We start from the raw sequence: 15,417 nt of genomic DNA on the forward strand, positions 1-15,417 counted from the left end.
AAGAAAATCATATACAGCTACTTGCAGAATCATATAAAACTACCTTCGTGGAGTGACTCCAGAAAATCTGCAAATTAATTAGTCTTTAGAGGAAATGACAAGTTCAAGTGACATTTTCTAGAGAAGAGAAGGGGGGAAAATTGCATTCATATTAATTACCTCAAGGAAAAGCACAAAATTGTAAAGTAATGATGATGATGATATTGCAGACAATAATTTTGCCATGCACCCACAGCCATGCATTGATCGCCCCAACTAAATTAATATTCACACGTACCTGGTCACTCATGCCATGGATGCATGAGCTCTAAATCTCAAAACCTTTGACCTCTATAAAATTGGAAGAACATCATTACATTCTGAATGACATCTATTGCAGTCATATACACTTCAAAAGAGCAAGAAATCAGGCAATATTCGAAGGGGATTGTTTGGGATGAAGAAGGGTGGGATATGGAAGAGAGAATGGAAAGCCTGATAATTGAATCTTCTTTGTTTTAAAGATGAAGAATTAAGTTCTTGACAACTACATCTAATTTTGGGACAATCAGGGTGATTGGCATAAGGGAAATGAAAAGATGTTCACTGAGAGTTGAGATGTTGTTAATTCCTCTTTATGGACGGACAGCAGCGATGTTTCACACAGCTGCATTTGCAACATTGTTGTTGTGCAGACCTGAATTATTGGAGCATTCTTGGCTGATCAATTGTATGGTTTTACAGAAGACGCTAAGTGCTAAATATAAAAGGGCAATCAAAAGGGCTAACATCAAAAGTAGCAAGGTTATTCCTAGAATCCACTCAAATATTCCATCCGATGTAGAGGCCATGGTGTTCTCTCGGTGGCTATAACCAGCCCATAATAAGGGAGGGAGGGAGGAAAATCACTTGCTAGGCTAAGCCAATCATGAGAAAGCGATCTCCCTCATTCTCTTTTGTTTAATATATTTTCTTTAATGACGATGGAAAAAGAGAAAATGGGCAAGAGGAAGAAGGAAGCATAATTGTTGATCAAGATTATCAATTTGGTGGGCTTTCCGATTCTGAAGGGAAACTTCCCACCATATAGAGGTGAACAATCCAGCTACATTATCGACATTTGAGTTGACTTGGGATCGTTTCTTTTATTTCCATTAACGTTTATTTCGTCCATCAAACCTGTCAAAATTTCGTGAACACCGTCTCATGAGAAACGCTTAGATTGGGCGTATCATACCCATATATTTAGAATCCATAAGAATTTCTACTTTTTCCTCAAATTTTATCATTCGGTGTCCTGCTGGATGTAAACTACTTTTTAATTGAGCCCTGACTTCCTGCTGTTAATTTGGAGAAACGCTTAGTTTGGACGTACCATTGCTACAAATCCACTGGATGTGTCGTGCTTGACCAACTGATTTTTCTCTTAAGCACGTTTTAATTCCATTTCTATGGGCATTTGGACATAAATGATACGTTACGAGTACAATAAAAACCAAGAATTTTTATTCATAGTCAATCGTGTCCGGTAAGAGACATGAATTTAATTGGTGTCACAACCTCTCAAGTCTTTCTTTCTTTCTTTCTTCCTTCTTTCCTTTCATACTTGAACGTGTGCTTTAAATTTGAAGGAAAATTATGAGAAAGAAAATCTATATATTTGGAGGATTGTAATTTATTAATTCACAGAAACGTGATGGTGTAGAAAAAGAAAATGATACTATGTTCTTGTCACCTTTACTAATTAACTATCTAGATTCTAGAATGCTCAACGTGGAAAGTTGGAAATATTGTTGTTTATTCGTGTCTGCATCATTTGACAACGGCAATTGAACCATTCCACATTCAAATGATCAATGAGGATTTCTTCCTCTACTTTTTTTTTTTTTTGAAAAAAAAAAATCTACAGCAAAGGTCCACTTCTCGATCGACTCACCAAGAAAACAAAATGCCGAGTGAAGAAAATATAGCTCGATAAACAAGCATTCATATATAACGAAAATGAGAATTCCAACGATGTCAAAACATTTACCCAGACCGAATAAAAGCAAAATGAAATAAAAACAAAATGAGACGTATGAGCTCGAATGATTATCTCCTAATTTACCATATAGAAGTAGAATACGAGACTAATACAGCGAATAACCAAAATAATTAATATGTGTACTATAATCAACACAATCAAATTCTCACCGACAAAAAAAAAAAAGAAAAAAGAAGAAACACCTTAAATTAAACAACTTCGTAAATCAAAGAAAATGGAGAAATTATGCGTGCATAAAATCACGAGCTATTTTGTACGATTTGAGAAAATTTTGTAGGATGTCATTTCTTCTGAGCCAGCTTGGTTTGATTGTATTTGAGTTTGATCCAATGGACGCTGGTGGAGGCTCCTTCCTTGACCTTCTTCATCCCTGCAGAAGCCACCTCCTTTGTTCTCTCAAATTTCTCGCTAACTTTCCTCGACAGTTTTGGGGACGGACCACCAAGTCTCTTAGGCTGACGCGGACTCTTAGGGGCCTTATTCTGATTGGCCGCCGACCAGGGATTCTCCGGCAAGTCAATTGATGTGGCCATCGTCGTATCTTTATAACTTCTGACCTCAAGAAAAGTTTCAGAGAAGGTTTAATTCTCCAGAGAAAAGGAGAGAAGAAGATACAAGGACGGCCTCACAAATATTTAGCTTGGCTTTCGGTACAGTGAATTGCAACGGGTTGTTATTTGCTTTATATATTTTCCTTGTATGTATATGTGGAGTGGAGGCTGGAGGGCGATAAAACAGATGATACTAAGTTTTTTATGTTGGTGGCTTCGTGCATGCAATGACTTGCCATAAATAGTGCTTAGTTTCCTCCCATTCTATTCGCTGTTCTAGCTGTACTAATGAACTTGGTCCAATAATTTGAAGGGGTCCGTTCACCCGTTGTATTTCAGGTGTCATATTTTTTGAAAACGTAAAATTATTTAAGAAAATTAAATAAATACAAAAAAAAAATGTGTAAGATCAAATAGGAAAAATATATAAATACAAGAATAATATTATCTTTTATGAAAAAATTGCTCTGGCAAAAAAATTCTCGGTCATGCAATATCACCCACCCAAAATGTCATATACTTTGTTTGGTCTTGGTTTTACCGTTTACCTGGTAATAATATTTCATAAATAATACTACTGCCTGTGCAAATTCTCATTTGTTCGATCTGGTGACCAAAAATGAATTTTCAAGACGCAAGTAGTTTACCTAAAACTTTTTTGTGGTTTTCTTTTGTTGGTTTTTTTTTTTTCCTTTTGTTGTTTTCTTTTTTTGGTGGGGGGCGGGGGGGGGCAGCAATAGTCAAGTTGCTAAAGGTATATTCATTCTTTCTAACAGAAATATAATGGCAAGTTTGAATGTTGTGCATCTATGGAGGACTCTCTTTTTTTCCGAAAATTAAAGAGTTGGCAACCCAACCATTATTAGAAATTAAGAACACAAATAAAGTCCTTTTGAGTACTGCACTTATTATTCTAATCAAATTAAATTTAGTTCCATCATCTAATCATTTAAAAATTATCTAATTATTAATAATTCTTATCTTATATTTAATGGTAAATTTAATCTCATCATCAGTACAATAAATTATAGCTTTGGTCCTCCTGTAACCATCTAGAAGGAACAGAGGTAATGATGCAACTTTAGGTCACGGGTGACGGGGCGCGTTTGGATAGGAACTAGAAAGATGAGTCGTTTGATGAATTTTACGGATTCATACAGCCCAAGTTTGACTGTTGACCAACAGGACGGACCACGCACACAGCCCAATTGCGCGTCATTCCGGCCTGCCTTTACAAGTCTTCCCGTTTGGTTAATTTCCACATTTTATTATTCTTTATTGTTTGAGGTAATTTCCATATTTTATTTGATTCGGTTTCCATATACTTTTGACAACTCTGGTTTTTTCCTGGGATAATTTAATTTTAAATTTGGACATATACGTTTTGGTGATTGATATTATTATTCCATGGCCTCCTCTTCCAAACGCTACAAATGCTTGGTGCATGGAGATTTGAATCCATAATTGAATAATACCACTATCTCATTGAGTTATGACCAGTTGGGAAATCACATCATAACTAAAGAAGAAGAAGAAGAATCAGAGAAGAGAAGCAAGCAACTTTGCGGCAACGAAACAAATACTCTATATTCATTCGGTATGGTATAATGGTTCTATTAGTTTAGCATATGTATATATATATATATATGTACATAAGAAGATCTCAAACGCAAATAAAAAAGAATCATATAAACTGCGCGGGGAAGTTTTACACATGGATGATCACCAAACCCAAAAAGTACTCTTAATTATAACTATAACCGGAACCGGAATAAAAGAAAACCCAGCCATGCCTGCCGTTGAGATCTCACGAGGGCACGACTATTTATTTCTGGGTTTTCCGTTGGCACTTGTCTTTGATCCAGTGAATACCAACGGAGGCCCCTTCTTTGACTTTCTTCACCCCGGTGGACGCTGCCGCTTTAGTCTTATCCAATTTGTTGCCAACTTTGCTCGAAAATTTGGAAGAAGATTTGGCGCCTGAGTCTTTGTTGATGTTGTTATGATCATGAAGTGGCTCTGGATCCCATTGATCAGCCCACGAGTTCTCGTATGAACTGTTTGAAGCCATATCGCAGATTTTTCCAAAGCTGAACAACGCCGATAGAGTTGAGAGAAATAGAAGAGGTACGTGGGATTTGTTTTAAAGATTTTTCTCGGTCATGAGAGGCGGATTTGGGTTTTTATATGCTAATTTGGAAGTTTCCAAGAAGGAAAAGTTTAGCCTGGTTGGGTTTTTTCAACTCAAGCGCGTACGACTTTTTGGGCTCGTGCATAATTTAGCTGTTTTTCTTTGTTTTTAACGATGGACTTTGTTGGAGAAAATTGCATGCTCGAGGCCTCTTGCAATTCTACATCAGAAAGGTGCCTGCCTTGGTCTTGCAGCCGAAGGAGTCCTCTAATCTTGCAGAATAGAAGATAGTAGTAATTGATACGTCTGAATAAAGGTTGTCCTTCTTTCCAACAGTATAAAATAGTCTGTAATTGGTTACCTACCATCCAAAAGGCCCTGATCTAAACAGAATAAACTAATTTGGCTTAGGTATAGTACCAGGTCTTCGATACAGTTAGAACACTTCTTGCAATATCCCTGACAAAATTCAACGTCACTGCAAATTGAACGAGTTTTACTCTAAGCTATTTATCAGGTTTGAATTACGACTATATAGCATATGACATCTGCGGCGGCCTCTAAAAATATGTACCCATGACCGTTTCAGATTTTGACTGAAATCCAGTTCAATTCCCCAAATATGTTATGCAACCATTGTTTGTTGGACCAAGGGATGAAGGCACCAAAATTATTTAGCCAATTGGGATTAAGAGATTATGTAAGCCATGATGCAGATGTTGCTACAATAAAGGGCTTCTGATTAAGAATTTAACATCAAAATCCTCTCCAGATAGATAAGTCTGTTTAGAAACCTTGGAGTTTCTTTGCTTTTGCCGGTAAAGTCGGCTTTAATTTAAGTCGTTAATTGCTCATTACTGGGAGGTTGGATTGCCGTGCTGACCGATATAAGATCTGTTAATTTTTTTTGATGTGATGTATGTAATATATAAAAATGGTTGAAAAATATGTTGACGACTTACACAAATAAAATTACCATTTGGTAAATAAAATTGGTAACTCGTTGGCTGATAAAAGGAAAAAAATTCTCCAAGACGAAACGATTGGCTGTTGCTTTGTCCTTTGTAATATTTCTGTTTTTTTTCCCTTTCTAGCGGTATTCTATTTTCTTTTGGGATGAGGATGGTCGATTAATCTAGGAAGATTCTTGCGTTTGAGAATCAAATACTGTCAAGAAACAAGGGATCTGTGGTTCTTTTCTCATCATCCCGTTTCCTTGCTTCTTCCTCCCTTTTCTTTTTGAGCAAATTACACAAGAGGCATCCAATCTAGGATATTCCTGTAAGCCACATGAGTACTGGACAACGGTAAGGATCGTGTGCAATTTTGCATGCAAAGTATTGCATTCCTGGAAGCACCCATTGTACTACATGGATGGTAAATGGAATTTTTGGTACCATTTCCATTACTATTTTCCGGAAAATGGTACCTATGATTTGAAATCACTTGACCACTTTTCTTGGAATAAACTACACCAAAAACTAACAAGGAAGAAATTAGGCTTGCAATAATATGAAAATATGGGGAAAGAAAAAGGCTAAAGGTCACGTATCAAATGAACACCTCAGTACAAGACAAAGAAAAGAATTTAATCTGCCACATATACAATATAAGGACTCCTATATACTAAGATCAGATTGTCATCTGTCTTTAACCAAACCAAAAATAAATTAAACATGTAATTTGCTATTAGTATTATAATACAAGAAGATCCATCATGTCTCATAAGACGTATAGTAGCAGAAACTACCACTAATTAGTCTTTTGGACTCTTTTCTGGTACTTATCTTTGATCCAGTGGAAGCCAGCACGGGTTCCTTCCTTGACCTTCTTCACACCTGTTGAAGCAACGTCCTTTGTTTTACCGAACGTGTCACCGACCTTGCTCGAGAATTTGGACGTCGAACTGCTTTTGTTGCTGTTGTAATATCCATTATAAGCTGGCTCGGGATCCCACTGATCTGCCCATGAGGTCTCGCTTGTGTTAAAAACTGCGTGTTTTTCCATTGAAGTAAAGACCTCGCTTGTTTCTCTTGTTAAACTAGAACAAGGCACCACTAGAAAGCAAGAGCGATAGAGCAAAGAGAGGCAGAGGTATTCGAATAGGATTCTGAATGATTATGGTCGTCCAATTCTCATGGGGTTGCTGGTCTTTTATATGGCTATGTTGGACGGTTTTCAATTATATTAATTTCATGGCTGCCTGATGCATGACCCCCAGTCTTCTACCCGCGGCTACACGCGATACCGATAAGGCGTTGAAAAATCAGAGTTTTGAAGATGAAAAGACTGCAAGGTTGATTATTTTTGTCAGCAACCATCCGAGAATGGGTCCAAATTTATTTCGATTGTAATTTTTCATGACTTTTTGGGAAACAATTGTTATAGAGCTTTTTTAGCATGTGATATAAAATTTTTTTCTAAAAACTACAATCCAAACAGGGTTGCTTCTTGCATATATATTAAGAATAGGATTAATTTTTCATACAGTAACAATAAGTACACTAACATTCTAGATGCATGATATATGTGTAAAATTTGGATACATAATATATATATAGAATCATTGGAGGAAAGATCGCAACTTTTGCGTATATAAAACTTATGATTATGTGTCAAGCAAATTTTAGAAGACCCAACTTTCTCGTAATACAGTATTTTGCAGCGAATCAAACTTGGTTTTTTTTTTTTGTTTTGTCGTTCTGAATTAAGCCAAATCTCCTTAGTTTTTGTAACTTTAGTTGGACGGTCTCTTGAGAAGCTGCAGGGAATCGACTAGGATAAGATAAAGTAGCTATTTATTGACTTTTTTTTTTTTTTTTGGGTTCACCATTTGAGACTTACAACTTAGTGGTGTAAACTAGCTAGGAGGAGGAATTCAAAGTTGGTATCCTGAAAAATGGAAAGAAGTTAACTTCTAGAATATAATAGGAAATAGGAGGTCCCTTTCGTTTTTTCAATGCATTCCAGAAGTTTGAGGGCAGTTGAAAATCGATACATCTAAAATGCTACTAGTATATTCTCTGGAAGCTTCTGGTGGAGGAAGATAAGGATCCATGGAAGAAAAAGGAAAAGTTTTAGAAAGTTGTTGTCGTGGCGTATGATAATAGAGGAGGATAACACTTTAGTTCCCTTCGACTTTTACCTTGACTATAATATAATGCAAATTTTGAATTGTGACCAGGAATACATATGTAAGTCCTGACGCAGATGCTTCTGTTTAAAAGTTTCTCCATGCCTACGCTACGTACCACTTACGTGGTCGAAACAAAACTTCATTTCCTGTGGCTCCAGCAATAAAATAGCGACGGCCCGATGTCTTTAAACTTCTTCCGCCTTTGGGATTTATGTATTTATTTGTTTTTCTATTTCGCAAAAATGTCAAATGTTGACCGCTTGGCATTTTATTTCCTTTCTAGTTTCTACATTCTAATTCCGTTCATTATTTACCCCTCTACAAAAGATGATCATTTCTAATCAATGTATTCAAGCCATGCTGCAAATCTAAACAAATTTGGCCTCAATATCGGATTAATAACCAGTTGACCGGTCAACTCGTGAAGCAAACGACTTTTGGATCAGTTAGCCTCAAGATAATTATAGTTCTACTATATTAATAACATTCATTCTTTTGGTGTGTATATATATATATACATCCTTTGGTATGTAAAATCTTACTAAAAATAATCTAACTCCTATCTAAAAATTTATGTAGTAAGGCCTCTGTAACTGCGCCACTATCTAAAAATAATCTAAGTTCTGAGTTAATAACTAAATAAAGGTATTTTGAGAGCTTTGGTAGGGATGTAATCGAACCGAGCTGCTCGCCAACTAAGCTTGACTCGAACTCGGTCAAATCGAGTTCGAGCAGCTCAATAAGGTTATTGAGTCGAGTTCGAGCATCCAGAAGCGATGCTCGAAGGCTCGACGAGCCTTATCGAGCATTTTAATTTTAATTATTTAATATATTATTATTATAAAATTACCCTTATACCCAAAAGAATTATCGAATTTATGAAATATTTCAAGTCATATAAAAATTTAAAAAGGGCAATAATGTCTTTTCGTTCAAAAATTATCAAGAAAATGAATTTTCATAACTCGAGCTCGATAAGGCTCGCATGGACTCGAGCCCATGCGAGTCGAGCTCGAGTATTGCGAGCAAGCATCGAGCTCGAGCTCGAGCTCCAATAATAGTACTCGCTCGAGCTCGAGCAGCCTTCTTGCATGTCGAGTCGAGCTTGAGTATGGCGATACTCGGGTTCGACTCGACTCGATTACAATCCTAAGCTTTGGGTACTCTACTTCTCCTGCCACCAAACTCTAGTGCACACCATCTATTTTCTCTTTCTTCTCCTACCCTTCTTTTCTCACCTTTCCCTCCTCCTCATTTTCTTCTCTTTCCATATCCTCTTTCACCAACATTCCTCTCCCCTCCTCTTTCTCTCCCGCGAAGATTAGATCTGGCCAAATCTACTGGATCTGGCTTCGTAAATAGATCTAAGAGAGGAAGGAAAACGAGAGCCTTGTAGTGGGAGGGAAAAGGGAGGGAGAGAGGGGTTGGAGAAGACTGCTAGTAAAAGAATTATAGAAAAGAAAGAGGAGGAAAAGAAGAAAAAAGAAGCGAAACAGTGGTGGGAGGAAAAGATGTTGAGGAAGAAGGAATTATGGGTTGACAAAGAAGGAGGTGATAGAAGGTAGTAGTCGACCGAGAGGAGAGCGAAGGAAAGAGGTGATAGCGGTAGCATGGAAAGATGAGGCAGGGGAAGGGTAAACAATTAAATTAAAAAAATTTTAAAAATAGCTCAAAGAATTTTAAATTTTAAAGTACCCTAAATACTACTACCTCCGTCCCATTTTGATAGTCCTGATACTTTTTTCACACAATTTAATAAAAAGTAGTTAACTTTGTTGGAACAATCAATTTAGGTAACTATTTTTCTAAAATATCCTCACATTAATTAGAGTACAACTTTATGGGAACTTAAAATGATGGTAAAAAAAGAATCAACTCTCATTAAATAGGGTAGTTTTATAGTAATAACCAACTTACATTGAATAAGGGTATTTTAGAAAAATTAAAATACAACTACATTCTTCAATTAGAAAGTGGACTATAATTTGGGACAAACGAAAAAGGAAAATAGGACTATCAAAGTGGGACGGAGGGAGTATATGATTTCTTCTTGATTTATATGGTTTTATTACGACCCATGTCCAAAGTTTCCAAAATACCTTGTTTAGCAGTCAAATTAAAAGGAGGAGGCTGATCGATTTTAAGAGGTGGGGTTACTGCATAAGGACTTAATTCGACTCAAAAATTAAGTTTTATGAGCAAATTAGGCAAAGACAAAAAAAAAAGAACTAAATTGACCCTAGTGAAAAAAAATATTAGATACAAAATTGACCATCTTCGCTTTTTAAAAAGTTCTTAATATCACAATTAGACCCGCACCGGATACCCGTACTTGAGCCAAAATAGTGGCGTACAGAATAGGACTGGCTTTGAGGTCTGGACGGCTTACACTCTGGTACATGCAACAAAAGAAATATCCTAGTAGTTGATCTCCTTGAACTATACTCCAGAGATGATTGAGGACCTATGATCTCGTCTCCACTTTTTTTTTTTTTTTCGATCCAGGGAGTATTCCAATTTTGTCAGACTAATTTCCCTACTTTTGTGCACATTACCTCCAAGAATATACAGGATTGTAGGAGGGACGACTCAAACACGCGAACTCAGGATTCAAAGAAGCTACCGGTGACACCCGAGCCAACCCCCAGGGCATCTCCTCTCCACTTGCGTGGCCTAAAAACTCAGGCTCCGTTTGGATTAGCTGTTTTTGGGTTTGTTTTTCAAAAACACCACTGTAGCATTTTGAATCTGAAAAACAAGTCCGTTTGGATTAGTTGTTTTTGGGGTTGTTTTTCAAAAACTATATGAAAAACTTTTACTGTAGATTTTTTTGGATTATTTTTAGAGGTATTTTTGAAACATATTTTTGAGTATTTTTAGAATATTTATAATTTTTATATTTTTATATAAATATACATTTATGCATTTATAATACATTTATATTTACAAATGTATAGATGTATATTATTATAAATGAATAAATTATAAATGAATATTATATAAATGTATAAATGTATAAATTTTATATTTTATATTTGTTATACAAATATGCATTTATAATACATTTATAGATATTTATAAATACATATATTTATATATTCATATAAAAATATATAAATGTATTATATTATATATAATACATAATATAAATATATTTATAAATGTATAAGTGTATATTATTATAAATGTATAAATTATAAATGAATATTATAAATATATTATAAATTATAAGTGTATATTATTATAAATGTATAAATTAATATATTATAAATATATATTAATATTATGTAGAAATGTATTTATATAATTAATATAAATGTATATATGTATTGATATTATGTATAAATGTAAAATTAATATTATGTATATTAATATAAATGTATAAATGTATTATATTATATATAATACATAATATAAATGTATATTTAAATGTATAAGTGTATATTATTAAAAATGTATAAATTATAAATGAATATTATATAAATGTATAAATTAATAAATTATAAATATATATTAATATTATGTAGAAATGTATTAATATAATTAATATAAATATATACATGTATTAATATTATGTATAAATGTAAAATTAATATTATGTATATTAATATAAATGTATAAATGTATTATATTATATATTATACATAATATAAATGTATATTATAAATATACATAAATATTTATATATTATGTATAAATGTACATTTATATAAATGTATAATATATTATATATTATATTATATATAATTTATATAACATATAATATTTATGTAAATATATTATAAATAAAATATATTATAAATAAAATAAAATATTTATAATATGTATGTATAAATATATAATATTAGAAATGTATAATATATATAATATACATTATTATTAATATAATTTATGTATAATATACATAATTGAAATATACATATTAATATATATTAATATATATTATAAAACAAAATTGAATAAATATATTAATAAATTTATATATAAATAAATGTATTTATATAAATATATAATATTTATTTCAATTGATATAATATATATAATATTATACATAATTGAAATAAATATATTTATATTAATATAATATATATATATAATATACATAATTGAAATATACATATTAAAATACATAATTGAAATATACATATTAAAATATATTAAAATATAATTGAAATATTCATATTAAAATACATAATTAAAATATACAAATTGAAATATACTTATTAAAATATACAAATTAAATATACATAATTGAAATATATTTGGAGTTGTTTTTGATATATTGTTTGGATATGGTGTTTTTTAAGTTGTTTTTGAAATATACATTACTGTAGCATTTGGAATGTGAAAAACAGTTTTTCAAAAACAGGTGCAAAAACACTCAATCGAAACGCAGCCTCAATCATATACGTGTATCCCACAAATCCCAACGGTTTTAACCTCCAGTGTTGTTGACCGTAGTCCTACATTTATAATAAATATAAAAAAATATATATTTTTACTACAAGGCAATGAAAACGTCAAAATTTTGGTAAGTTGAAAAGTAAACAGATCAACACCTGATGTCTCGGCCTCTCATTCTCATGTACGAGTTGACAAAACGACACTGCTGCAAACGAGAAAAGAGAACTTCCAATTTGCTTAGTTCGCTACGCAGCAAGAGTGAACGAGGCATCGTAGAAAGTAGAAACTAGTCACCAAGGAACCTTTTCCTTTTCCTTTTTTCTTTGTGCGCGTGCGCGTGTGGTTGCAAGTCATTACAAGCATAAGGACTAGTATTTTGGTTCCTCGCAACACATTGGAATTTTCAGTCTGTTGCCGTCTCTTACTGGAGCATTTGATTAGATTATTAATCAATAAAGAAACCTCAGTTGCATTTGTTGTTATACCTTTGAGGGTGCATTAAAGAAATGCGTTCTTACGAGATTAGTTAAAAGCAGCGATTGAAGATACCATCTTAACAATTTGCAGTACCATTATTACAATTGACACTGAAATGCAATAACCAAACGAAACACAAAATAACTTATTTAGTTATGATTAGATTTTTTTTTTTTTAAAAAAAATAAGTCCAATTAATTGTAAGACTAGTAGCATGAAGTATGAACACTCCAACTCCAAGGAACAAAAATGGGTACAATCTGCGGAACAATTCCAACTCGGATTAATAAATAATAGTAATATATGTAAACGCGCCTCTGCACGACAATTGTCCGCCATTAGAGTCAATAATGATTACCCGCCAAATAGCATAGCAATACCCCTGGCCCTGGCATCCTTTTCCGAAACACATATATGAACCGTCCGTCCAGATCCACACTGCTAAGTTTCCATTGCCTGGAGGCAGCTCCATCAACAAAAAAATGAAAAGAATCATCCCTTCTTCTTCCATCATCATCGTCGTCCAATCATCTTTTCTTCTTCTACTGCTACTTTTTTCGCTCACTCCAACAACGTCAGCTCATTTCTTCCCCAACATTTCCTCCATTCCCAAATCTCTAATCCCAAACAAAACTTCTTGGGATGCATTTAATCAGTTCCTAGGCTGCCACACGGGTCAGAAAGTGGACGGCTTAGCAAAGCTCAAACAATATTTCCAACGTTTCGGATACATTAACACTTCTCTCCTTAACTTCACCGATGATTTCGATGATTACCTGGGATCTGCTCTCAAAACTTACCAGCGAAACTTCAACCTTAACGAGACCGGTGAGCTCGACGCGCCCACTTTGCAGCACATTACTCGCCCGAGATGCGGCAATCCCGATATCGTCAACGGTACTACTTCCATGAACTCCGGCAAAGTAGCAAATGCTAACTCTCTCCGCCCTCACACGGTTGCCCATTACTCGTTTTTCCCCGGCATGCCTCGTTGGCCGGCGGGGAAGACGGACTTAACCTACGCTTTTCTCCCGGAGAATCAGGTGGAAGACGTTGTCAGAAGGGTGTTTGCAAACGCATTCGACCGATGGTCGGAGGTGACGACGCTGAATTTTACCGAGACGGCGTCGTTTAGCCTTGCGGACATCAAAATCGGGATTTTTAGTGGGGACCACGGCGATGGGGAGCCCTTTGACGGGGTTCTGGGGACTCTGGCTCACGCGTTTTCGCCGCCGAGTGGGAGGCTACATCTGGACGGCGACGAGAATTGGGTGATCGACGGCGATTTTTTGAGTGCCCCGTCTTTGGCTTCAGCCGTTGACTTGGAGTCAGTTGCGGTTCACGAGATCGGGCATTTGTTGGGTTTGGGTCATTCGTCGGTTGGGGAGGCGATTATGTACCCGAGTATTGGGTCTGCCACCAGGAAAGTGGAGCTCACCAAAGATGACATTCAGGGGATCCAGATGTTGTACGGGTCTAACCCGAATTTCAATTGGTCAACAACTTTGACGCCCAGTAACGAGAGGGACTCCAACGGGTCCTGGGGCTTGAAATCATCACGGATTCTTCTGATTGCTGGGCTATTCCTGTTGCCGATTATTCTATTGTAGTAAATTTCATACTACCTAGTAGTATTCTTTTACTCTCTCTACATGATTATTTTAAAGGATAGACACGGATTAGGAGTAATTCAGTGATTACCGTTCATTCATTGTATTTACAGGAGACTTTGCCCATATGTATTTGTTTGTTGTGGCGTGTGGAAAAGTTGTTACATTTCTATGTGCAAAACGAGCATGTAAATATTGTACTACTCCATTATTTGTTTTGCTCCCTAGTAATTCATAGAAAGTTACTTTAGTGGGACCAAAGTTTAAACTAAAACAAGACATCCTTGGATTTTGCTCCTTTGAGTCTGAACAAGTCCTTGCTCCTTTGAGGGAAAAGGCCGACAAAGAAAACCAACAAAAGCAAAAGAAGTTTCCAAGTTACAATTATGAGAAGCGAGGTTGAACTTGCTAAATGATTTTTCGCAATTGGCGAGCAATGTTAAAGACTCGCACGTTATGTATCTAATAATTAACTGGTGCAGCAAAATAAGATGATAATATGCACGTAAAGATTTTGATGATTATGGCAAATCTTAGGAGGGAACAATTGATACTAAAACGTAAATTATAGGATGCAAATCTATTAGCTTCCTTTAGAGTTGTAAATGAGTCGAGTTGAATTGAGTAGCCAGCACAGTTATTCGTTAAAGTCTGAACTCGAACATGCGTTGATTGAGTTTAAACAATTCAAGCTGTTTAACAAGTTGAATTCAAACATAATATGTGAAACTCGAAAGTTTGTCTAGTTTAATCAAGCTCAATTAAGTTTCACTTTCACACACACACATATTAATTTTTTTATTTATTAGTATGAGATGTTTATTTTGTCCCTTGTTTAAAATTATATAAAATGTAAATATATATTTCCAAACTCAATTACAATCGATTAAGCTCAATTAAACTCAAATTAAATTTGATTGGGATCGATTTGCAAGAGATCGAGCTTTGGTAAAATAAAATTGAGCTCTAGTTCGACTTTCAAGAATTTGACAAGTTCAATCTCAAGTTTTGAATCTAAATTTTTTAACTCAAGTTAACCTCGAGTGGTCGAACTCAACTCCCGAACTCGACTCGACTCTTACCTC

The 15,417-nt window shown here is 34.7% G+C and overlaps 1 protein-coding gene across 1 annotated transcript; it reads left to right on the forward strand.

The window, feature by feature from the left end:
• Positions 1-12,978: 12,978 nt before the first annotated feature.
• LOC113753114 (metalloendoproteinase 2-MMP-like) lies at positions 12,979-14,582 on the forward strand. The gene has a single exon (XM_027297211.1). It carries the CDS (start codon positions 13,205-13,207, stop codon positions 14,330-14,332), a length of 1,128 nt encoding a protein of 375 aa, XP_027153012.1. The 5' UTR covers positions 12,979-13,204; the 3' UTR covers positions 14,333-14,582.
• The last annotated feature ends 835 nt before the right edge of the window (positions 14,583-15,417 follow it).

The sequence above is a fragment of the Coffea eugenioides genome, chromosome 11, assembly GCF_003713205.1.
Source record: "Coffea eugenioides isolate CCC68of chromosome 11, Ceug_1.0, whole genome shotgun sequence".
NCBI classification, from domain to species: domain Eukaryota; kingdom Viridiplantae; phylum Streptophyta; class Magnoliopsida; order Gentianales; family Rubiaceae; genus Coffea; species Coffea eugenioides.